The sequence below is a fragment of the Thamnophis elegans genome, chromosome 2 (assembly GCF_009769535.1).
Source record: "Thamnophis elegans isolate rThaEle1 chromosome 2, rThaEle1.pri, whole genome shotgun sequence".
Lineage (NCBI taxonomy): Eukaryota > Metazoa > Chordata > Lepidosauria > Squamata > Colubridae > Thamnophis > Thamnophis elegans.
This window is the reverse complement of record NC_045542.1, coordinates 37680364-37704707: the sequence shown is the minus strand read 5'-3', so window position 1 is coordinate 37704707 and position 24344 is coordinate 37680364. Positions and strand designations below refer to the sequence as shown.

The following is a 24344-nucleotide window of genomic DNA, read 5'->3' as shown; positions in this document are numbered from 1 at the left end:
TGTGTGTGACTTGAATTAAAATAACAGCCTTTCCGGGATTTATTTTTAATGGCAGCACTTTATTTTATATTCTACTAATATAACAGAGTTTTTGTCAAATCGTATAGTTCCTCTGTCAGCAAAGTTCAGGGATCACAGCTAAATTTCATTTGGATTAATAAAAAATGGGTTGTAATCAACTAGGGGTGACAGGATAGCAGTGTTCCAATATCTGAGGGGCTGCCCCAAAGAAGAGGGAGCCAAGCTATTCTCCAAAGCACCAGAAGGCAGGAAAGGAAGCAATGGATGGAAACTAATCAAGGAGAGAAGCAATTTAGAACTAAGGAGAAATTTTCTGATAATTAGAACAATTAATCAGTGGAACAACCTGCCTCTAGAATTTGTGAATGCTCCAACACTGGAAGGGATTGGACAAACATTTGTCTAAAAAGGTGTAGGGGTTTCCTGCCTGAGCAAGGGGGTTGGACTAGAAGACCTCCAAGGTCCCTTCCACCTCTGGTATTCTATTATTCTGTTAGTCTTATATTTCTCTCTGTACGATATTTGATCTGTTGATCCAAATTCTATCTTGACTGTGTAATTAAAAAAAAAAACGATTCAGACTACCTTTGACCACTTCTGCTAAAGAACAAGGCAATTTAAGTCAATTCCCCAATGCTTCCTAAAAAATCTGCTCTGGAAAAGATGAGGAACGTTCCAGAACATACGAGAATGGAGAAGAGAGAATGTGCAAAAATTGCTTTCTTCCTTTTCTTCTAATGTGAGCCTCCACTGGATTTCATTACCATCGATACTGGGCAAATAGCTTTGTAAATACAATAATAAAAAAAAGAAATGGCTAACATTTTTATAAAGGCTATAATTTATAATTCACTTTTGGTTCTTGAGAATTCGTGATTTGGTTTAGTCATAGGTGTTTTATATTGCTATATTACATTACTTTTGAAAAGCAAACCTCTCTAATTTCTCTTTCATATCATAATATTTATGGGTCTGTTCTACAATCCTGACATTGTTAAGAACACAGAATGTTCTTGCCATTTGCTTTCTGCTCTTTCCCAGCACAAAAAAAGTCGGTTGGAAAGCCTTCTGCTTTCCCCCCATGAACTTTAATCTTCTTTTTAAAAAAACACTTTTAAATATCCTCAGCTCAACTGCATAATTAATGAAATTATCCCCTCTAAAGACTCTTAAATATTTCAGAGAATATTTGGCTAGAAGCAATAATTATCCACATTTTTAGTATATAAATAGCTCCATTTCTTACTTCTGATGTAGCTATTTGTTTACTTTAATAAATTTCACAATATCAAATCAAAAAGTACTCTCTAAAATCATTTAAAATACAATAAAGTATTAGATAAACTAATCAAAGCAAAAATGCACAGGCTACTTTGTCACAGCAGAGAGTGTTTCAAGATAATAGATTAAATCTCAACCTGAATAGAAGAGTAAATTATACATGAATAAAAACTTCAGACATCCCAGGAGTGAAACCTATTAAATTTAGGATCCATTTAAAATTGATCGGGAAGATGAAAGCAATATCTTACGGAGAGCAGAGTTCTTTGCCAAACAGCTGTTAGGCTGATGATCTGTAACTCAAATCTCTCATCAGACATTCATATTCAACCAATGACCTTAGTCAAGCTACTGCTTCCCTCAAGACAAGGTACTGTTTTACAAAGTGGTGATGAGATTGGTCATCCATACTTACCCAATGCATGCACAGTGCTTTGAATGTTTGCAAATGGGTACGTTGAAAAGCCAATATCGACTTAACTTTTTTTTGGTTAAACAGCAGGAGGAAGGAATAGAAAAAAGAATAAATAAATCATTTGATTCAACTAAAGGAGTTTAGTTTAATTCAGTTTCATTGTTATTTGTGTGCTACCTCAGCTGACAATTCTGGGTGATTGTATCATCTGATGAAGCCATAAAGGGTGCAATAAAGTTACAAAATAGTAAATAGGTTCCAGTCCAAAGTTTTTATAGAAGAACTGCCTCAACAGGCTTCCCTAAGAGTTCTAACCAGGCATGGCCTATTCTAGAGCAAGGAGGTTATAATTGAAAAGGCCTTCATTTAGGCTCCTGTTCCCTTAATATTCAGGAAGTGGTAAGCATCCCATATCAGGCAGCACATGTTTGACCCAGATTCTCTCTGGATCAAATGGTCCTGGAGGTACTTAGGACCTGAACAATCAACATTTGTATGGGTAATAACCACTACCTAGAATAGAATCTCACAATATTTGGGATTATTCTGTTCATTTGCTGACACCAATCTCACCATTTGTACCTTCCAAATCAACTTAAAGGGCAGCCCCATAGAAAGAAATTGCAAGAAGATTCCCTTGAGAAAAGTGTTTAGAGGCCTTTGTTCTATCTACGTATAACAGTTATTTAGCAGGAAGAGAGGGTAAAAAGGCAATTCTGAGTGCCAGGAATATTTGATTTGCTTTCCATGGATAATGGGGTATCTTGATATCAGAGCCTGTTGCTCAGAAGGACTGGCTGATTAGGGCTAATGATTAGCCTTCTGCTGGAATGAGTAACACATCAGAGATTGGGAAAGATGAGGCAGCTTTATAAGAAATAAATGAAGCACATTCTGTGAATTTTCAATGGCTTCTCCTCCTCACAAATAGAATAGAAAAGAATTCTTTATTGGCCAAGTGTGATTGGACACATAAGGAATTTGTCTTTGATTCATATGCTCTCAGTGTACATAAAAAACAAGATACATTCGTCAAGAATCATAAGGTACAGCACTTAATGATAGTCATAGAGTACAAATAAGGAACCAGGAAACAATCAATATCAAAATATAATCCTATCCAATTGGAACATTCTTTTTAGCCCAGAAGTTGTGGATTGTACAATATGTATTCAAAATTGTGTTAACATTTTATAAGCATATGGTATATCAAGGTCATAGAAATGGAGAATAACAATAGGTTTGCTCAGAAAGGGAGTGTGATGGCTCAGCGCTTAGCTTGTCAGCTGGAAAGCTGACAGGCCAGGTTTGAAACTTGAGCGCTGCATAATAGGGTGAGTTCCTGTTACTTGCCCCAGCTTCTGCCCATCTAGCATTTCGAAAACATGCAAATGTGAATAGATAAATAGGTACCACTTCATATAGCAATGCTGGCCATATGACCATGGAAAATGTCTTTGGACAATACTGGTTCCCTTGGCCAAGCAACTGAGTTGAGCACTGTGCCCTAGAGACAGACACAGCTGGACAGGGAAATATTTACCTTTATTCTGAAAGGGCTAGGAAAGGGCTGCTTGCCTCTTGAGGTTTTTTCCCATCTTACCTCTTAAATCACGTTTTCATTCTGTCACTTATGAGAATAACATGGAAAACTGGTCAGAGGCAGGAAGTAAATTTGGGTTTCTGCATTGAAGAATTGCCTGCAACCTGCATAATTTGTGTACAGCTAAGCTATAATTAGGAACCAAGACCAAGAACATATCCTGCCACTTTTGAAACTAGTAGTTTTGTTCCTCGAAACACGTTGTGCCAGTACACAATGTTCGCAGAGTTTAGCTTCAGAATATGTGGGTCTATTAAAAAATTTAAGTGTTTTTGTTTTAAATCTTGCAGATATTTGATAATGAAGCCAAAGATCCTGACCGAGAAGTCTGCTTCATTGATATTGCCTGTGATGAAATTCCTGAGCGCTATTACAAGGAATCGGAAGTAAGTAAAGGATGCAATGATTTTGACTTATATTGTGCAAGTAACTCATGGAAACACCAAAGCTAGCTTGCGCCGAATGTTCCCATTCTCGAGTAGTTTGGCTATTATTGTTTTTAAAATCATGCTACGAGCTGGAACCAAGAAATATTCCTACATATCATATGCAGATGTGTGATAATTTGGATCGTACATTTGTGCTGTATTTAAAGCACATGAGAAAGACTCTGTTAGAGCAGACCAAAGGCCTCTCTAACTTCCTGAGTCATCAAAGGCCAACTAGCCAGGGATGGATCCTACTGGTTTAACAACCGATTCACTGAGTGCACTCCTTATATTAGCAAGAAGGCAGAGCATTGTGGAAGTGGACTGCTTCTTCCCTTAGAGAGACTCACAATCACATTTTTAAAAAAGATGTACCGTATTTTTCGGAGTATAAGACGCACCTTCCCTCAAAAAAGGGGCTGAAAATCTGTGTCCGTCTTATACACTGAATACAGCATTTTTTGCCTCCCGAAACCCCACCCCCTTCACTAAAATGGCCGTGCAGAGCCTCTAGGAAGCTTTTAGAGAGCTCCTGCAGGCTGGGGAGGGCAGAAATGAGCAAAAAATGGCCTATGTTTTGCTCAGTTTTAACTCCCCAGCCCCCAGGAGCACTTTTTGTGAAAAATGGGCCGTTTTGGGGAGGTTTGCAGAGTGCAAAAACTTTTTTTTATTTGCCTCTTCAAAACCTTGGTGCGTCTTATAGTCCAAAAAATACAGTAACTATTGGAATTCGACTCAAGATCAGAAATCCTATGGCTAGAACTTATTTTTTTTAAAAAAATCCTATGATGTCCACATATGAGTCTTCTGATATTTTTCATTCTATCCTATAATTATACAGATAGATGCCAAGTGTATTGTGGGACAGCATGCTGTGTTCCTGCAATAGGAGATGAACCCCCTTCCAAACTGTAGGGCCCATTTACTTGCTGGCTGGCTCATGTGCAACTTATCTTTAAAATGTCTTAAAGTCAGGGCTAAGCAGATTAGCTCTCTTAAAAGAAAGAATGCATTACAGGTAATTCTCATTCAACAATGGTAACTCAGACCAGAATTCCCATTAGTAAGTGATGCAGTCATCATGTACAATGTTATATAACTACTTATATGATAGCCATGGCAATCCAGGCAGTCCCCAAGGCATAATAAGTTGTTAAGTGAGGACCTCCTTGCAACTTCCTGCCAGCCTCCAACAGGCAAAATCAGTGGAGAAGCTGCAGAAAGTTCCAAGTCCTGCAAGGAGGCCTGTAGCGGGCAGCTAAGTGCCTGCTGTAGCATATGCATGGTGGTGCCGGAAGTGGCTGTTGTCAGTTGCATGAAGGGGCATTGGTGGCTACTGCAGCACCATGCCATTGTGGCCAGGCATGTATGAACTATAAAGTGTGGGCAGGAGATGCTATGGATGTGCACCATGGAGTTGGGGTACTCGAGAGAAAGAGCAGTGAAAATGGGGGCAACTTAAAGGAGCAACTTGTGATCTTCTTTGTCAGTTTCCCCATTGACTTTGCTTGTAGGAAGCCAGCAGGGAAGCTCAAAAACGGCAATCATAGGACTGCAGAAAACTGCAACCATCATAAGTGTGAGCCACTTGCCAAGAATCCCAATTATGATTATGTGAGTGTGGGGTGTCTGGGACAGCTGGAACTTTGAGGACTATTGTTCAGTGCCTTTATAGCTTTGAATGGCCGCTACTGGCTTAACCAAGGATTACCTGCACAGCAGTAAGAACACAGTCAGTCCCCTTAAAACAGCTTTATGACTCTCTCCTGGTAGAAAAAAAGAAACCTCTGAGTCCTGTATTGCATCTTGAACACAGAGGAAGGAGAGAAGACATTCTGGAGATGGGTCAACAAATTTTTGCTGAAGTCATAGTTGCCCAAAATAGCCAAAAATTGTCAAATGTGACCTTTCCTTCCTCTTAAATGCCACTCTAAACATTGGAATCTGAATGGCCTCGCATAGTTGGCAAACCAAAGAAACAAAAGAAATCACTTGGATTTCAGAAAGGCCTCTTGGATGCAAATCTACTAGATACTAATCTTGAAAACATTCCCAGCCAGACTTACTGTGAGTTCGCTAATGGAATCTTTTTGAAGCACTTTCTTTCCAGAGCTTTCATAACTGGCTTGTGTTGCCTCTTCTCATATGTACTAAACCTCCTCCTCCTTGGTTTCCTTCATACAGTCTCGCACACCTAAACTCCCAATATAATATTTGGATTAAAACAGTAAACATGACATAGATATTGCTGCTAGCAATCAGTCACAAAGAGCATTCCTTCCTGCTTTCCAAAACTTGAGAGGATACAGAAGTTCAGCTTTTCTAACAATAGTGCTGAGCTACTGTATGGATGGCAGTAGCCCTACGAGAAAGCCACTAACAAATGCATCTTTGTTCTTTGTTTGCAAAAACCAGCACCTCTTCACTTTACGTTTTTTTTTTTTTCACATTTTGCTTTAAGGAACCAAAAAGTTAAGAGCTGTTAAGTTTGTGCAAACAAAGATTATGTTCCTGCTTTCCTTGTGTTTGTGCTGTTTTATATTGCTCCTCCCATGAGGAGACTGTGTAACACATATTAATTACATTCCTGTTCACTAAAAATGTTATTTAATTTTTTTATGGTTGGTGCATATACACGCCTATGTTTTCCTTTAACCACAAGGAACCACATGAAAATTCATTTGAAAAGATAAACGTTTTCAGGAAGCTGAATGTTGCATCCAGTATTACATTCAGCCATAGTTATTCATTTGCATAGTATCACCGTATTAATATAACACAGGTAAAAATAGAATCCTAGGAAAAGAGGCACTAATTTTTATGGGCAACTCAAGAAGACAAGACTTCCTTAGAGCTGCTAAGGGACCTGATTTTACCATGAAAATGAAACAAGACTGGAATGGCCTCTTCTGATTATTTATAACATTTTTTCTAACATTCAGTTGTGTCTTATTCTTGGGAAACTGCCTGGCCAAGTTGCTGCAGCTTTTTTGACAATGATTTTCAAAAGTCGTTTTCCACTGCCTCCTTCCTAGGGCTGAGAGAAAGTGACTGGCCCAAGGTCACCCACCTGGTTTTGTGCCCAGGGCAGGACTAGAACTCAGTCTCCCAGTTTCTAACCTGATGCCTTAACCACTACACCAAACTGGCTCTCTAAATATGCGTGTACTTTCGACTCAATGTTGAGTCCTTGGTCCTTGCCTGGATTGGTCCCTGCAATTTTCTTGTCAGGGCTTTTCAGAAGTGGGCTTATTTATTTATCTATTTATATCCTGCCTTCATTATTATTATAAATAAACTGAAAGTGGCAAACATACCTAACACTCCATGGAGATTTTGTCATCCAAGTCATGATTCTCCCAAAGGTACTTTTCAACAGGTGCTTTTTCAGAACTGAAGAACTTTCTTGGATGAGAAGTGAAACATCTTCAAAGAAAAGTAAGAAAGGTCCAGTTGCCTCTTGAAAAAGCACCTTTGGGATACCTAACACTCCTTCCTCCTTCTATTTTTCCTACAATAGCAAGCCTGGGAGGTGAATTGGGCTGAGAGAGAGAGAGAGTGATTGGCCCAAAGTCACCCACTGGCTTTCATGGGTAAGGAAGGAAAAACTCAATAGTTCCCTGTTTCTAGCCTGGTGCCTTCACCGCTACACGAAAGGGGCTCTCTATATTTATAATCACCCCAAATATAAGTGTATTTACTTCCTTGCACATTTACAGTAAAGGAGTTTCAGAATCAGCAGCCAATCAGAGCTAATTCTTCTTGTCAGTTTTGCACAAATCTCTTCCCCTTTTGCAAAAAATAATAATAAAGGTTTTTTTTTAAAGATGCATATTAGGCCTGATTCCCTGGTATGCTATTGATCAAAGTTACAGAGTATTTGAAATTCATTGTTTTTTACTACTGGTTCTATGGGCATAGCTTGGTGGGCGTGGCAAGGGAAGATTATTGCAAAATCCCCATTCCCTCCCCACTCCAGGAAAAGGATATTGGAAAATCTCCATTCCCACCTCACTCTGGGGCCAGCCAGAGGTAGTATTTGCCGGTTCTCCAAACTACTCAAAATTTCCGCTACCGGCTCTCCAGAACCTGTAGAACCTGCTGGATTTCACCCCTGATTCATACGTCATTCCAATCCAGAGAGATTCTAAGTGGCTTACATTTCCTTCCTTCCTTACATTAAGAATATCAAATAAAACAATACAGGTCATCCTCAATTTATAACCATTCATTTAGTGACTGTTTGAAGTGATTTATGACAGTTTTTCCACACTTAGGATCATTGTACCATTCTTGTGGTCACATGATCAAAATTTGCACGCTTGGCAACTGGCTCGTATTTATAACAACTACCGCATCCCATGGTCATGTGATCAGCTTTTGGCAGCCTTCTGTCAAGCAAAGTCAATGGGGAAGCCAGATTCACTTAGCTGTATTCCTAACTTAATTGCAGTGATTCACTTAACAACTGTGGCAAGAAAGATCATAAAATGAGGCAAAACTCAATAAATATCTTACTTAGCAGAAATCTAACAATAGCAAAACAACAACAACCCCCAAACAACCACAACCTCCAAACCCAATAACAAAAAGGATATCGTAAAAATGTTGCAACAGTAGTTTGATGAAGTCAACTCAGATCTCAAATCTCCCAATTTGGAATCTTGATTTATGCACCCTTCATAGACTAAACTATAAACAAGAAATGTGTACAGTAGGAAATATCAGAGGTGTGTGTCTCCTCCAGGGTAGATTCTAGCTCAGAGGTCGGCAACCTGTGGCTCTAGAGCCGCATGTGGCTCTTTCATCCCTCTGCTGCGGCTCCCTGTCACCGGTCAGCAACAATTGATAGCGCTTTCAATTAGGACTGGTAGTGGAAAAAGGACACCGTGCTAGGAGGAGACTCTATGGTGGGGGAACTGGACTTTTGGCCAGCTCCAGAATTGAACGGGAGGCTTCCAGTTAGGACCTTTGTGACTCTTTGAGTGTTTCAGGCTGCCGCCCTCTGGGTTAGCTGAATACACTTAGCAGATCCATACAGATAAATCCTAGTCCACTAATAAAGGGAAGCAATCCTACAGTAAAATTCTACTTTGTAAATGTAATACAGGTAGTCCTCGATTTACGATGACCATTGAGCCCAAACTTTTTGTTGCCAAGGGAGACAGTTACATACGTTTTGCCCCATTGCACAACCTTTCTTGCCACATTCGTTAACTGGACCACTGCAGTTGTTAAGTTAACAAACACGGTTGTTAAGTGAATCTGGCTTCCCCATTGACTTTGCCTGTTAGAAGATTGCAAAATTTGATCATGTGATCCTGGGACATTGCAACCCTCATAAATATGAATCAGTTGCCAAGCATCTGAATTTTGATCATGTGATCCTTGGGACGCTGTAATAGTCATAAGTGTAAAAAAGGATCATAAGACATTTTTTTCAATGCCGCTGTAACTTTGAACAGTCATTAATGAACTATTGTAAGTTGAGGACTACCTGTGTTTCATTAATATTTTTGTCTAGATTAGTAGATTCTATATCACAGATTTGCAGGAGTTTCCAAAGCAATTTGTCAGGTGCCTTAGGATATAGGTGTATATGTAGATGTATGTGTGTGTACAGACACTGATATACATACCTGCATACATTCCCTTAAGCATACAGAATTTTTCTTACAATATCACTGGTACCATTTATACTCGCAAACCTTCAAGAGCAGTGAAATTTTTTAGACTTGTTAAAACTTTCTCACAGACATCTTTTTCACTGTGTTCTTTCCCTATTGTCAAAAAACACCTGTGAAAAGCAAAACAACCCACTTACGTTTTAGTTTAAGATTTGCTTTATAATTGTTCTGCAAGTACTATGTTAAAGACCTTTTTCAATCACTTGTGTTAGAATTCTCCTTTGCTCCCTTCTGGGCTTCAGTCAAACATAATTTATGTTGGATACTCATTTCGATGGAATAATTTTCCTTCCAAATAGCACAAATTGCTCCATGTTTTCAGTACATTGTGATGCCAAGCACAGGATGTTTTAAAATAGCACTTTCCAGCCTTGAGCACTCCCAAGGCAGATGCACTGCTTTGTCTGTGCTTTATTTGCTTTGGAATGAAAGGGAGGGGGGGAAAAGAAGCTGCCAAATGTAATTATTTTTGGTGTGGGAGTGGAGGAGAGAAATGTGCCAAATATATTTTGGAAAACCTACTTCCAAATAGATTGAAGAAGCACTTTTAGATTGTCAGGATTATGAATGAGATGAGTCCTTGGAAAATGGAAAACAGAGAATTATCTGGTATCAAAACGACCCCAACTAGTTGCAAATCTACTTGAAATTTCAAAATTAAAATGTGCAATACATTAGCCATTGACCCAAAGGGTATTTAAGCAGGTTAAATTTTCCAAAAAGATCTCGCCTATTAGTAAATCTTACTCTGCCCCAAACGAATGCATACATTTACAACAGAAATAATATTTGATGGAAGCTTATTAGAATGTGGTAATTTTTAGCCTATATTTATAATTTAGAACTGGAATATTCAGCACCCAATCACCATCCTACCTCTGCCCTGATCTTTGTACAGCTTAACGTAACTATACTATGTATACTAAACATTGCAAAGCTACTTTTATTTGATACCCGAGAAGGTACAGGTAGTCCTTGGCTTATGACCACAGTGGAGACTGGAATTTTGATCGTAAAACATTGTGATCGTAAGTCAGGGCATCATTTGACCGGACTTGATTTTACAACCATTTTTTACAGAAAGTCATTAAGCAAATCACATGGTTGTTAAGCAAATGTCAGGCCCTAGCTCAAGACATAGGGAGCTCCAGTTGGGTTCATGCAATCAGGTACAAGAAGTTCACGCTACCTATAAACAAGAACCTGAACTAGTAATGGTCAAAGCAAATTGGTGCCAGATAGGAGTCAATAGACTTCAAGGGGAGTTAGAAATAGGTCTCTTACAGGGACATGGTGTCTCCAAACTGATTCATGTACTTGACTCCTGCCCTCAGACTCAGCCTGGTCATCTCCTACATCAGGCACATCCACACATGAAAGTTTATTGACTTATTGCTGTAGCTTGTCTACAGAAATCTTCTCACCTGACAATCAATGCCTTCTCCCACAGTTCAGTTCTTTATTTGCTTACACCTTTATTTGATTTGATTTGATTTCATGTATGTGGCTGCCAAACTCACAAATGTAATTTAGAGAAAATATTAAATGGGGCTAAGAAAAATGCTTCAGTTATGATTTAAGAATAAGGATTGGGGTTAATACAGTTGTTTTGCTAAAATCTCCAGTCTGCTTTTCCAAGCAACCAGCTCCCAGACCTAATGTTAATAAATATAGAAAAGAAACACAAAGTGAACATTGTTCCTGACATAGATAGAAATAAGGTTGTGAAGTCCCATTCTTACTAGAATGGTAGTCTAGTCTACTTACAACAGTTCATTCAGTGACCATTCGAAGTTATAATGGCACTGAAAAAAGTGACGTATAATCATTTATCTCACATGACCATTGCGGCATCCCATGATCATGTGATTAAAATTCAGACACTTGGCATTTGACTCATATTTATGACGGTTGCAGTGTCCTGGGGTCATGTGATCACTTTGTGACCTTCTGACAAGCCAAGTCAATGGGGAAGTCAGATTCACTTAACAACCATATTACTAACTAAACAGCTGCAGCGATTCACTTAACAAATGTGGCAAGAAAGGTTGTAAAATGGGGTAAAATTTGCACTTAATAAATGTCTCACTTAACAACAAAAATTTTGGGCTCAATTGTGATCGTAAATTGTGGACTTTCAAAGGTAGGTTTCTTAACTAGATTGCTCACTCAGTCTCCTTGTTCTCAATAGGATCCTAAATGCTTCAAATCAGAGAAGACTGGGAGAGGCCTATTAAAAGAAGGTTGGAGAGAAACGCAAGACCCTATTATGTGCTCCTACAAACTTGTATCTGTGAAATTTGAAGTATGGGGACTTCAGACTCGAGTTGAGCAGTTTGTTCACAAGGTGAGTAAGGGGGAGTGCCTGCATATTCCCCTCCCCACCGATCAGCAATGAGCATTATTCAAAAAGTTGATGTGATTATATTTACAAATGTTTACAATTACTTACTCTGACTTTTAGTCACTTTCCACTTACTTTGGCATCAGACTACCTTGCCACTACAAGGCTATGGCATATACACTTCGTTCTGAGTTCTCACCTTTTCCAGGGAAATGCATCCCCGTGACTAGTTTTGTTCAGTCATTGATTAATTCCTAAAGGAAATATCAGGATTTTAGGAGAGGGAGAGGGGGAGGGAGGGAGGGAGAGGAGGAGGAGAGGGAGGGAGGGAGGGAGGAAATTCATGCCAATCATCCTCAAAATAGTTGCTCTACCACAATAAATATAATACAGTTTATTAGCCATCTAGGAAACAAGAAGACGCAGAGTACATATTGCTATCTTGCCAAGATATTATAAAACTACAGAAAGGGCTGGGTTTCCTGGTGAGGAAAGTCTCTTTGATTATGGTATATATTTATTCAAGGTCCTAATGTGTAAAACACCACCGAAACTGAAAAAGTGTTTGCACGACATCAGGATTGCAATAAATTGATTCAAGGATTAAACATAACCACAAAGGATATCTACTAAAGGTTAACAATGCAAAAAGGAAAAAAAAGCAGGAAATAATGTGTACATTTATTCCAAAATATAACATTCTTTAATCATAATGAGGGTGGGATGCAGTGGCACAGTGGCTAAAATGCTGAACTTGTCGATCAGAAGGTTGGAAGTTCAGCGGTTCAAATCCCTAACGCCATGTAATGGAGTGAGCTCCCATTACTTGTCCCAGTTTCTGCCAACCTAGCAGTTCGAAAGCACGTAAAAATGCAAGTAGAAAAATAGATACCATCTTTGGTGCGAAGGTAACAGCGTTCTGTGTGCCTTCAGCGTTGAGTCATGCCTAAGGTGATCAGATTTTCAGATTGGTAAAGAGGGACACCTTTGACCGGGGTGGGAGTGGGGGCTTGGTTAAAATTTTTATACGGAGCAACAAAAATTTTCATACAACGCAAAAATAGTATTGTAATATTTTTTTTTATTTCAACATAACTACAATTTACAATATAAATTGTAATTGTTGCCAAACATCAAAATTTTGATCACGTGACCATGAGGATGCTGCAACGGTCGCTAAGTGTGAAAATGGTCGCTAAGTGTGAAAAATGGTAATCACTTTTTTCAATGCCATTGTAACTTTGGTCACTATACCACCTTTCTTGCCACAGTTCTTAAGTGAATAACTGCAGCTGGTATTTTTTGGGGGGATATAATCTTTTTTTAAATAGTCTAAGACAATTAAAAAAAGAATCCACACAGAATAAATTGAAGTAAAACTATTTTTAAAAATTCCATATATTTCAAAGTATTGTGCATAGAATTTTTAAAAATGATTTCACTTCAATTTATTTTGGATAGAATCTTTTTTTAAATAGTCTAAGACAATTTAAAAGAAGAATCCACACAGAATAAAACTATTTTAAAAAATCCTATGCACAATAAATAAAATATTTTAAAATACATTAAAAAAATAAAAGAAAAAAACCCAGCTCACTTACCAGCAGGCAGGCACTCCAAGTCAATCCAGAATGATGTAGATGTTAATACAAAGAACTGAGCAAATTAAAATGGTGAAATTAGTCCCATGGAAATATTTTTCAAAGAAAAATATTTTTCAAAGAAAAATATTTCGCCATTTTTCCCACACGAGCCGACCTCCAACCTCCGTGCCCCTCCCCTGTGGAAAATCCAGGAAGGAACACTCGCTACTTCTCTAGCCAAAGTATTTCCTGGAGCTCTTTGGTACTGGGTCATCTTTTCTTATAAAATGAGGTAAAAAAGGCGGTGTGTGTGTGTTCCGTTTTCTTGCTTTAACGTTTTAATATCTTCAATGAAAGTACTGAGACATAGAGAGAGGTTAGGATTTCTTAAGCAAATCCACTGGGCTTTCAACATGAAGCCAGAAAATCGGGACTTTTTAAAAACGCCTCGGGACATGGGACAAATTGTTAGAAATCGTGACTGTCCCACCAAAATTGGGACATCTGGTCACCTTAGTCATGCCGGCCACATGACTATAGAGATGTCTTTGGAAAGCACTGGCTCTTCAGCTTTGAAACAAAGATGAACACCGCCCCTTAGAGTCGGGAATGTCTAGCACATACAGTGGGGCAAAAAAGTATTTAGTCAGCCACCAATTGTGCAAGTTCTCCCACTTAAAAAGATGAGAGAGGCCTGTAATTGACATCATAGGTAGACTTCAACTATGAGAGACAAAATGAGAAAACAAATCCAGACAATCACATTGTCTGATTTGGAAAGAATTCTTTTTGCAAATTATGGTGGAAAATAAGTATTTGGTCACCTACAAACAAGCAAGATTTCTGGCTCTCACAGACCTGTAACTTCTTCTTTAAGAGGCTCCTCTGTCCTCCACTCATTACCTGTATTACTGGCACCTGTTTGAACTTGTTAGCAGTATAAACGACACCTGTCCACAACCTCAAGCAGCCACATTCCAAACTCCATTATGGTGAAGACCAAAGAGCTGTCGAAGGACACCAGAAACAAAATTGTAGACCTGCACCAGGCTGGGAATCTGCAATAGGCAAGCAGCTTGGTGTGAAGAAATCAACTGTGGGAGCAATAATTAGAAAATGAAAGACATACAAGACCACTGATAATCTCCCTCGATCTGGGGCTCCACACAAGATCTCTCTCCGTGGGGTCAAAATAATCACAAGAATGGTGAGCAAAAATCCCAGAACCACTCGGGGGGACCTAGTGAATGACCTGCAGAGAGCTGGGACCAACATAACAAAGGCTACCATCAGTAACACACTACGCCGCCAGGGACTCAGATTCTGCAGTGCCAGATGTGTCCCCCTGCTTAAGCCAGTACATGTCCGGGCCCATCTGAAGTTTGCTAGAGAGCATTTGGATGATCCAGAAGAGGATTGGGAGAATGTTATATGGTCAGATGAAACCAAAGTAGAACTGTTTGGTAGAAACACAAGTCGTCGTATTTGGAGGAGAGAGAATGCTGAGTTGCATCCAAAGAACACCATACCTACTGTGAAGCACAGGGGTGGCAACATCATGCTTTGGGGCTGTTTCTCTGCAAAGGGACCAGGACGACTGATCCGTGTACAGGAAAGAATGAATAGGGCCATGTATCATGAGATTTTGAGTGCAAACCTCCTTCCATCAGCAAGGGCATTGAAGATGAAACGTGGCTGGGTCTTTCAGCAGGACAATGATCTGAAACCCACCACCCGGGCAACGAAGGAGTGGCTTTGTAAGAAGCATTTCAAAGTCCTGGAGTGGCCTAGCCAGTCTCCAGATCTCAACCCCATAGAAACCTTTGGAGGGAGTTGAAAGTCTATGTTGCCCAGCGACAGCCACAAAACATCACTGCTCTAGAGGAGATTTGCATGGAGGAATACCAACAACAGGGTGTGCCAACTTTGTGAAGACTTACAGAACACGTTTGACCTCTGTCATTGCCAACAAAGGATATATAACAAAGTATTGAGATGAACTTTTGATATTGACCAAATACTTATTTTCCACCATAATTTGCAAAAAGAATTCTTTCCAAATCAGACAGTGATTGTCTGGATTTGTTTTCTCATTTTGTCTCTCATAGTTGAGGTCTACCGATGATGTCAATTACAAGCCTCTCTTATCTTTTTAAGAGGGAGAACTTGCACAATTGGTGGCTGACTAAATACTTTTTTGCCCCACTGTATGTGTGAGGGGAACCTTTACCTTTACCTTAACCATCATGAGAGTGATTTCCATGAAAATCTATGTGCTTTACCATGATTGCAAATCTCAGCTCGGTTGAGATGCACCATGACAATTTATATATGAAAATCCATTTATAAATCCACTGAGCTTTCACTCAGTGGTGTATAAGGGAAAGAAAGAGAGAAAGAAGAATTAAGAACAGCAGAATTAAAAACAACAACCAGAAGGCAAGGAATGATTGACTCAGAAAAAGTAACAATGGAACTATGAAACAGTGCCAACAAAAAGAAGTTGGGGAAGGAGGTGAAGGGGAAAAGTTAAGACTGAAATGAATTATGTCCTTCTGAAAGCTCATAACAAGCGAAGCAATTATCGGGTACGACTTAGTTTTCCTGAATTCAGAATTGCATGTCATTCTGAAGATACGGAATCAAAATAATTACGATTTCTTTTAAGAAGGAAAGAGAAGGCAGGTGCTTCTAAAATGTCAAGGCAAATCAGGACTCCTGTCCTGGAGATCACCTACTATAGCCTTTGTCTTGTCCATGAATTTACCTAATCCATTTTTAAGACTGCTAACTTGGTGGGCACCACCAACCCATTGAGTAGTAGAGAATTGCCAAGTTGAGCTGGCCTCATTTGAGTCAACGTCCTGTAATTAGAGAAAAATAATAAATTATCTCTGTTCTCTGTTTCTCTCTACAACACACATTTTCATTGAATGCTATTTCCTTTACGTATTTCTTAAAAACAATTTAGTTGTACAGTTGAAGTATTTATCTTCAAGGAAGTTGTGCCCCTTCCTTGGCTCTAATCCCATCAGATTAACTTTATCCTATTGACAGAATACACAGTTTATTAGAAAAAGCTTTCTTAGAGGCCCCATCATTATATCACTTTACCAACCCCAATTTTCTCCCAAAATTGCATGATTAACACTTTCTCAGGTAGTTTCTGCTGACAAGCACCCTGGCTGCTGACCCACTGCAGCACTGTTTTTCAGTCTATCTTGACACAAACCTGCACATGAAAATGAAACTAACCAACATTTCTCTTCCCTTTGATGCCTTTGATGTGCGTGAAAGAGATAAATCCTTAGCTATGTGTTCACTTGCTAATGTAATCTGCTTGTAATTTATGTCCTCCAATTCTGCACATTTTTTGGGTTTATTTTAGATTGAAGGTCTGAAACAGACAAAGAAGAACAAAATGGAAAATGATATTCTGCAGAATATAAGAGGATATGGATGTTATTTTCAGGGAATGCAGGACTATTTCTGATGATTATTTGCATCTAACTGATTATATATGGTGTCCAGATAAATCTACCCTGATGATAAACAGCTGTTCCATGTTTCAAAGATAGTAAAATTCACTTTCTATGAATTATGCCCCAATTCTTGACTTGCTTTTTCGAGAGGAGGTTGCCTGAAGTCTAAATACTCCATTTTAATACCTCCCCCCCCCCCGCCCAGGATTTAGAAGCAAAACTAAATATATCAGGGGCCATGTTGCTTTGTTTTAAGCAGAAATATTTTAACACTGAGTAAAACATTGTACCCCATCTACAAAAAGATTGCATCTTAGTATACACCATATTTTTCGGAGTATAAGACGCATCTTTTTCCCTCAAAAAAGAGACTGAAAATCTGGGTGTGTCTTATAAATCAAATACAGTATTTTTTTGCCTCCTGAAACCCCAACCCCTTCACCAAAGTGGTCGTGCAGAGCCTGTAGAAGGCTTTCAGAGAGCTCCTGGGGGCTGGGGAGGGCAGAAATAAGCGAAAAACAGGCCATTGTTTGCTCAATTTTGCCCCCCCATCCCCCAGGAGCACTCTATAGGCCCCCTAAAGGCTATGCATACCCCTTTTTTGACAAAAAGGGCCCATTTTCTCAAAAAAATTGGCCATTTTGGGGAGATCTGCCGAGTATAAAAACTTTTTTAAAAAATTTGCCTCTTCAAAATCTTGGTGCGTCTTATACGCAAAGCCCAAAATTGTATCTTAATATACAGGTACAAGTAGTCCTCGACTTACAAACACAATTAAGGGCAAAATTTCCATTGCTAAGCAAGACAGTTCTTAAGTGAATTTAGTCCCATTTTGCAACCTTTCTTGCCACCGTTGTTAAGTGAATCACTGAGCTTTTAAGACAGTAATACGGTTGTTAAATGCATTGACTTTGATTGTCAGAAGATTACCAAAAGTAATTACATGACCCCAGGACAGGACAGCCATCATAAATACATGCCAGTTGCCAAGCATCCAAATTTTGACCATGGAGAAGCTGCGACAGTCATAAGTTATTTTTTTCAGTGCCATTGTAACTTCAAATGGTCACTAAGCCAATGGTTGTAAGTCGAGGACTACTTTTATATACTGCTTTATGTCTAGAGATCCAGTAGACGAGAATGCAATGCATGCTTAGTTTATAAGCCATCCCTCAAAAGTTGCCTACTGCCATGACTCTAGTTCTCTTCTGCTCAGTTGTACAAAGCAGGGGCATGTTTCTCCAGCTAGCTACTCAAAGACAATGTGCACTTCTTACTGCACAAACCTTGCTCATATTACTACTACTTGCTATTGTTTTTTTCCCTACCCGTCCTTACTTCTCTTCCCCCTCTTCCTTCCCTCTGTTCTCTTATTTACTTTTGCATTTTGTATCTTATTTTACCTTATAACTCAATAAAAATGTTAAACCAAAAGAATGCTCATTCACCACTATGTGGAAGATGGGAAAGTAAGCTAATAGTAAATCTGTTAAGGGGCTTTTAGTTCTAGCCACAAAATCACTCACCAGCTTCACCATAAGAGGATGGGGGAATTATCCAGAGCTTGCAGAAAATATATTTTCCAGTAAGAGACCAGGAATATCAAGGGGATCCTCACCAGATGAAGTGAAATCAGCTTTCAGTTCAGTCCCTATGAATCTCCATATCATTTTGACACCTTTCTAACTTCTCATGGAGGCAAACAGTTGAATAGCAGATACATACAATAATTGTTACTTCCACCACCACCACCACCACCACCACCCAAAAAAACAGTAGCTCTTAAGTGCCAATTATACAGAATTTCTCAAAATCTAAACAATGCAAAGGGCAAAATCAGATGCTGCCCTCTGATAGCTTCAGCTTGTCACCACCTTGTCCTCTATGATTCTTGGAGATGAAAAAAAGAAAGAAACAATTGGAAAAAATGAGATCGTGGCTTCGAGCAGCTTGTCACTTGGTTCTAGTTGTGCGAAGTCTCTTAGGCTGCCTACAACCTTCAGGAACCTGGGAGAGGAATGTTTTCATGTTGCTGCTTTTGTTCCTTTCCAGGATGGTACCCTACAGAAAGGATAAAAGATTTGTCAAAAGATTTAAGAGTGTGGCGGGGAGGGGGGAATCAAAGGAGAGCACAAAGACAAAACTTCTCCACCTGACTTGCTCACTGTAGTGTAAACAATGTGGGAAACTGCTGGGAAGCCAGAGTCACACGGCCACAAAGGAGAAATTAAAAGTGGGATTCCCAGAAGCAGAGATAGAATTGTGCAATGAACAAACTGGGGTAAAACCACATTGAGACAGCCAGGCAAGACACTGTATACTGAAAAAGAACCCCCTGCTCCAACTTAAGTATACTGAAATAACATTTCAGGGAGTACTCGATTTACAACCACAGTTGAGCCCAAAATGTATATTACTAAGTGAGAAATTTGTTAAGTGAGTTTTGCTCCATTTTATCACTTTTTTTTGCCACATTTGTTAAGTGAATCAGTGCAATTGTTAAAGCAGTAATACCTTTGTTAAGTGAATCTGGCTTCCCCATTGACTTTGCTGATCACAAGGTCACAAAAGAGAATCACATGATCCCAGGACACTGCAACCATTATAAATGTGAACCAGTTGTTAAGTATCCGAATGTAAATCACATGACTACATACAGGGATGCTGCCATGGTCATAAATGGAAAATGGTCATAAATGGAAAAATGGCCATCAGTTGTTTTTTTCAGTGCCATTGAAACTATGAACGGTCAATAAACAAACTGTTGTAAGTCGAGGACTACCTGCACTCTACTCTCTAGCTCTGGATTTCATGGTTTTCTTTCATTAGAAAACCAAATTAACAGTTCCTGAAGGTCTTGGAAGACCATCCCTAAGGCTTTCGGAGACCTTTAAGTTATCCTAATACTCCATGTTTTTTACCTCTACCACAAACTATTGTTTCTGGCTCTTGTCCTCTCAGTCTTTTAATCTTTCTTAATTCTCCTAGGTGGTCAAAGACATATTGCTAATTGGTCACCGACAAGCATTTGCATGGGTGGATGAGTGGTATGGTAAGTCATGATTTTTTTTAAAGAGAACTATTTAGAAGCACAAGAACTATTTCAGACATGTACTGAGTGACCTGTTTATTTTTTATTCTAGTTGTTTTTATTAAAACAGTTAACATGGAGGAGGGTGTGTTCTATCCTTCAGACAAAATACTAAGAATTTTAAAATGTTTATACTTGTTTGCAGCTCTGGTACAATCCTCCTGCAATGCTGGCTTCATAATTTTATCAAATTTGTACTTTAATATCTGTAAATCTAAGTAGCTAATTTAAATTCTAAATCTTTCTGGTTCAAATCTAACATATCTGTTTTAAAGACTAGTACCAAATCTCAAACCGTGATAGGTATTAAAAACATAGTTTGAATTTCAGCATCAGCATCATGATGTAATGGCTAAGATATTGTCCTAGGCATAGTTTCAAATCTATCCCCAATCATGGAAATTCAACACATAGATGAGTTTCAGCCAATCAGTCTCTCAACCAATCTATCTAAGGCTAGGGAATTTTTGTGAGGATAAAATGAAGGAAGACAGTAATATGGGTGGCCTTGAGTGCTTAAAGTAAAGGAGAAATAGAAATAATTAATTGTGTTAGGGATATTCTTGCCAAGCAACAATTCTGCAGAAGTTTCTACTTCTCCAAAATTGAGACAGGCAAACACTCAAGTTTATGGCTTTCTTCCAGGCTCCAAACCACAATTTTGTATTGTTTCTGTCCTGGTTCATAATGTTCACTTCAGTGCTAAATAAGGGCTTCATGGATCAGAAGAATTGAGTATGAAATGGGTTGAAAAACTCATTTAATAGATCCAATTTAAATCTATTGATTTGTTGCACTGGATGACAAATATAAATATACATTGGTATAAATGCAATAAATCAATTAAATAACTAAGTTTTAAACTTACATTGTAAAGAGATATCAACCATAAAAATTACCATAATGATTAAATTGTAAACTTCAATATAATTAATATTATTTTATATTTTATAAAATAAAATTATAAAATTATTTTATTTTTTCTTTAATAAAATAAAAAAGTTATCCACGGTAATAAATATTTGAATTCAAGCAATCCCTATATATCTAAGTTAGAAAACATGGAATACGGAAAGGAGAGTGAAATGAGTCTGGTCATCAGGAAAGTTGACATTTTGTTCCATTAAATGCACTGCAATTAATATTAGGATTTTACTCAGATGTATAATTGAACCTCCCAGCCAGCCTTTGTTATCCAGACTTGAACCACTTTTCAAAGATTAAAATTTTATTTAGGTATAAAAGGGTAAATCTTTAAAAGGAAATATCACTGGAGTTTGTTTCTCTCATGAGAATAGCTTTCCACTGTTTTATCATTTGACATAAATGTCTTGTTGCAAAAGTCCTTTTGTTTTAACTTTTAAGATTTTAACAAAAGTCTTTGGTCTTATTATTGTTGAATAACATTAGATGAATGTATAGAATTAGAATATTTTACAACTTTGACCAATCTTAACATTTCTTAGAGGTATCAAATGAATTCCCTGGACTAATATAGAACTGCTCAGAATCTAATTTATTTTGAAATGCATATTTTGTTGATGCAAGGGCTTCATCTTCTAATTGCAGACTAATCCTCAATCCTAAACTTGTTTACAAAGACCTGTTGCCATGATTTTAGAGTGACTTACTATCCTGTAGACATGTGTAAGATTGTTGACTAATACACCGTTAGCTTTGCCATAAGACAGCCTTCTTGCATTAACTTCAAAGTTGTTAATGAAGAGCATGAATACTGCTTGGCAGAAATGCTTCTGATCATGCTGGTCCCATTGCTTATAAGCTTCTTTGATCAGTGCCTTTTAATGCTCCTTAATTTTAAACGAGGAAAAAAAGGAAAACGTGATAAGTGAATCATAATAAGTATTAATGGAATGTATTATGAGAGTTGAATTACTAGAATGTGCTAAAACAGGAAAGTAAAAGAATATAATTTAATGGCTTCTACTGCAACGTAAGAACATTCTTTCCTCCAGAGGAAAAAACAAAATTCAAAGTGCACATGTTCAGGTAGATATTTTTAATATTGCCCACATATTCATGTTATCATTATTGTGGGAGAACTGGACTGTGTATAATTCTACTGGATAGCCTTACAATAAAAAAATGAAGAGATACTGATGGTAGCTTGACTTTCAAAGCATTTAAAATTTTTAGTTAATCTATTACTCGGGATGTCAAATTCACATCACGGTGGCATCATGTGACATATTGGGACTTTTCCTCCCTTTACTAAACTGGGCGTGGGAGTGGCCAGCGCATGACGCATTTGGCTCATGAGTTTGACAGCTCTGATCTTATGGCTCAATATCCCTTACAGTCTAGGCTAAGTAGTGTAAAAACAATTTAATATATTGATAGGCAGCATAATGTTATTTAAAGTAGTACTCTATAATTGTGTTGCAAAGTTCCTGACAAGGTAAGTAGATTTTTCAGCTGTTCTTTAACCCTTCCTCTTTTTTCCACCAGGAAATCTTCTAAATTTATTTTAGAAGATGTCTGCCTTTGGCATAGCCTGCACCCTACACTTTTCTTTCCTAGTTCATTTCACAGAAATAACAACTTTCCAAATCCCTATACAGTGATTCCTTTTAACTGATCCTTCTTATAACTTACTTTCCTTGGCTGGTTTATCTAGCTGTTTGCCTACTGATACCAGAATTGGCTTCCTGCTTTGTGGCTTTTGCTAGGAAGAATTTCCCCCTCCCCACTAGAATTCTCCCTTTGATTAAAAATTGAGCTTGAATTAATGGAAGGTCCCATCGTCTTGAACTTTTTTCAGATATGACTTTCGGAGATGTTCGAGAGTATGAGAAAAATATGCATGAAAAAACGAACATTAAAGTGTGCGATCAACATTCATCTCCTGTGGATGAAATAGAGAGCCATGCCAAAGGAAGTGTATGTAGTGCCTTTAAAAATATTGCCCACCATCTCCTAATGCAAACAAGGAACAGAACATGCTGAGCTTTAGGAGATTGCTATGGGAGTAGGCCTGGTCACTGCAACTGTCTGCTTCTCGTATGCCATTATCCCCATCAGGTTCTGGAAGGATCAACACAAGGTTGAAAAGGGTTTTGCAAGCTTACATATTTTGGTGGATTTGCTCAGAGTAGAAGCCTGAGATATAGATAGACAGGCAGGCAGGCAGGCAGGCAGGCAGGCAGGCAGGCAGGCAGGCAGACAGACAGACAGACAGACAGACAGACAGACAGACAGACAGGTGTTTCCATATACAATTGTCGCTGAAAAATTGAATTCTCAGAATTTTCTGAGCTGGCTGGACAGAGATACTGATGTCTCGTTTCCCTGTGATGCCTTCAGAACATGTCTTTTCTCTTTTGTCAAAAGAGTCTCTCGTTGTCTTTTTAACATTGGGATTAAAAAAAAAATTAAGGGGTTTTAAGGTGTATGTGTTTGAAATAAAGGAAAAAACCGGTGCTCACTTGAACGAACGTTCTGCTAAGCTTAAAAAAATAGGCATGACAAAGTGAATGGCATTTGAGTTGCTGATTACATCTATCCTTGAATTATGAATCAAAAATAAACCCAAGGGATGATGCATTGCACTGCATGTCTGTGCTCATCTTTAGCTGCAGTGAGTTATCTCCAAGGAAAATGAAATCGTCAGGTTAGATTTTTAGATTTAGATTTTATTGGAAATTTATATGCCGCCCTTTTCCCTGAGGGGACTCAGGGCGGCTTACAACAGTGAAGGGAAGGGAGTGCAAGACAAGACTTAAAAAGAAAGGAATCGTGATTAAAAGAAAATTGATCATAAAAACACAACATTCACTCAACATTCGGGCGGGGTGAGAGTAATCCTATCCCCAGGCCTGACGGGATAGCCAGTTCTTAAGGGCTGTGCGGAAGGCCTGGACTGTGGTGAGGGTACGGATCTCCACGGGGAGGTTGTTCCATAATGTCGGAGCAGCAACCGAGAAGGCTCTCCTCCGCGTAGTCGCCAGTCGGCACTGACTGGCGGATGGAATTCGGAGGAGGCCTACTCTGTGCGATCTGATGGGACGCAGGGAGGTGATTGGCAGGAGGCGGTCTCTCAAATAGTCAGATCCACTACCATGGAGCGCTTTATAGGTGGTAAGTAAGACCTTGAAGTGCACCCGACGATCAACAGGTAGCCAGCGCAGCTCACGGAGGATTGGTGTTATATGGGCGAACCGTGGTGCGCCCATGATCACTCGCGCGGCCGCGTTCTGGACTAGCTGAAGTCGCCGGATGCTCTTCAAGGGCAGCCCCATGTAGAGCACATTGCAGTATTCCAGCCTAGAGATCACAAGGGCTCGAGTGACTGTTGTGAGAGCCTCCCGGTTCAGGTAGGGCCGCAACTGGCGCACCAGGCGAACCTGGGCAAATGCCCCCCTGGTCACAGCCGACAAGTGGTGGTCAAA

General features: G+C 38.9%; 1 protein-coding gene across 2 annotated transcripts in view; it reads left to right on the top strand.

Annotated features, from left to right (window-relative positions):
- The window catches only part of PITPNC1 (phosphatidylinositol transfer protein cytoplasmic 1), a 187115-nt gene that overhangs the window by 151252 nt on the left and 11519 nt on the right, over positions 1-24344 (top strand). The window contains exons 6-9 of one of the 2 annotated variants that reach the window (XM_032211308.1): positions 3611-3706; positions 11627-11782; positions 19833-19896; positions 22718-22836. In XM_032211308.1, coding sequence (XP_032067199.1) covers positions 3611-3706; positions 11627-11782; positions 19833-19896; positions 22718-22836 — 435 coding nt within the window. The remainder of the gene's footprint in view (positions 1-3610; positions 3707-11626; positions 11783-19832; positions 19897-22717; positions 22837-24344) is intronic. The other variant, XM_032211307.1, reaches the window with a different exon arrangement.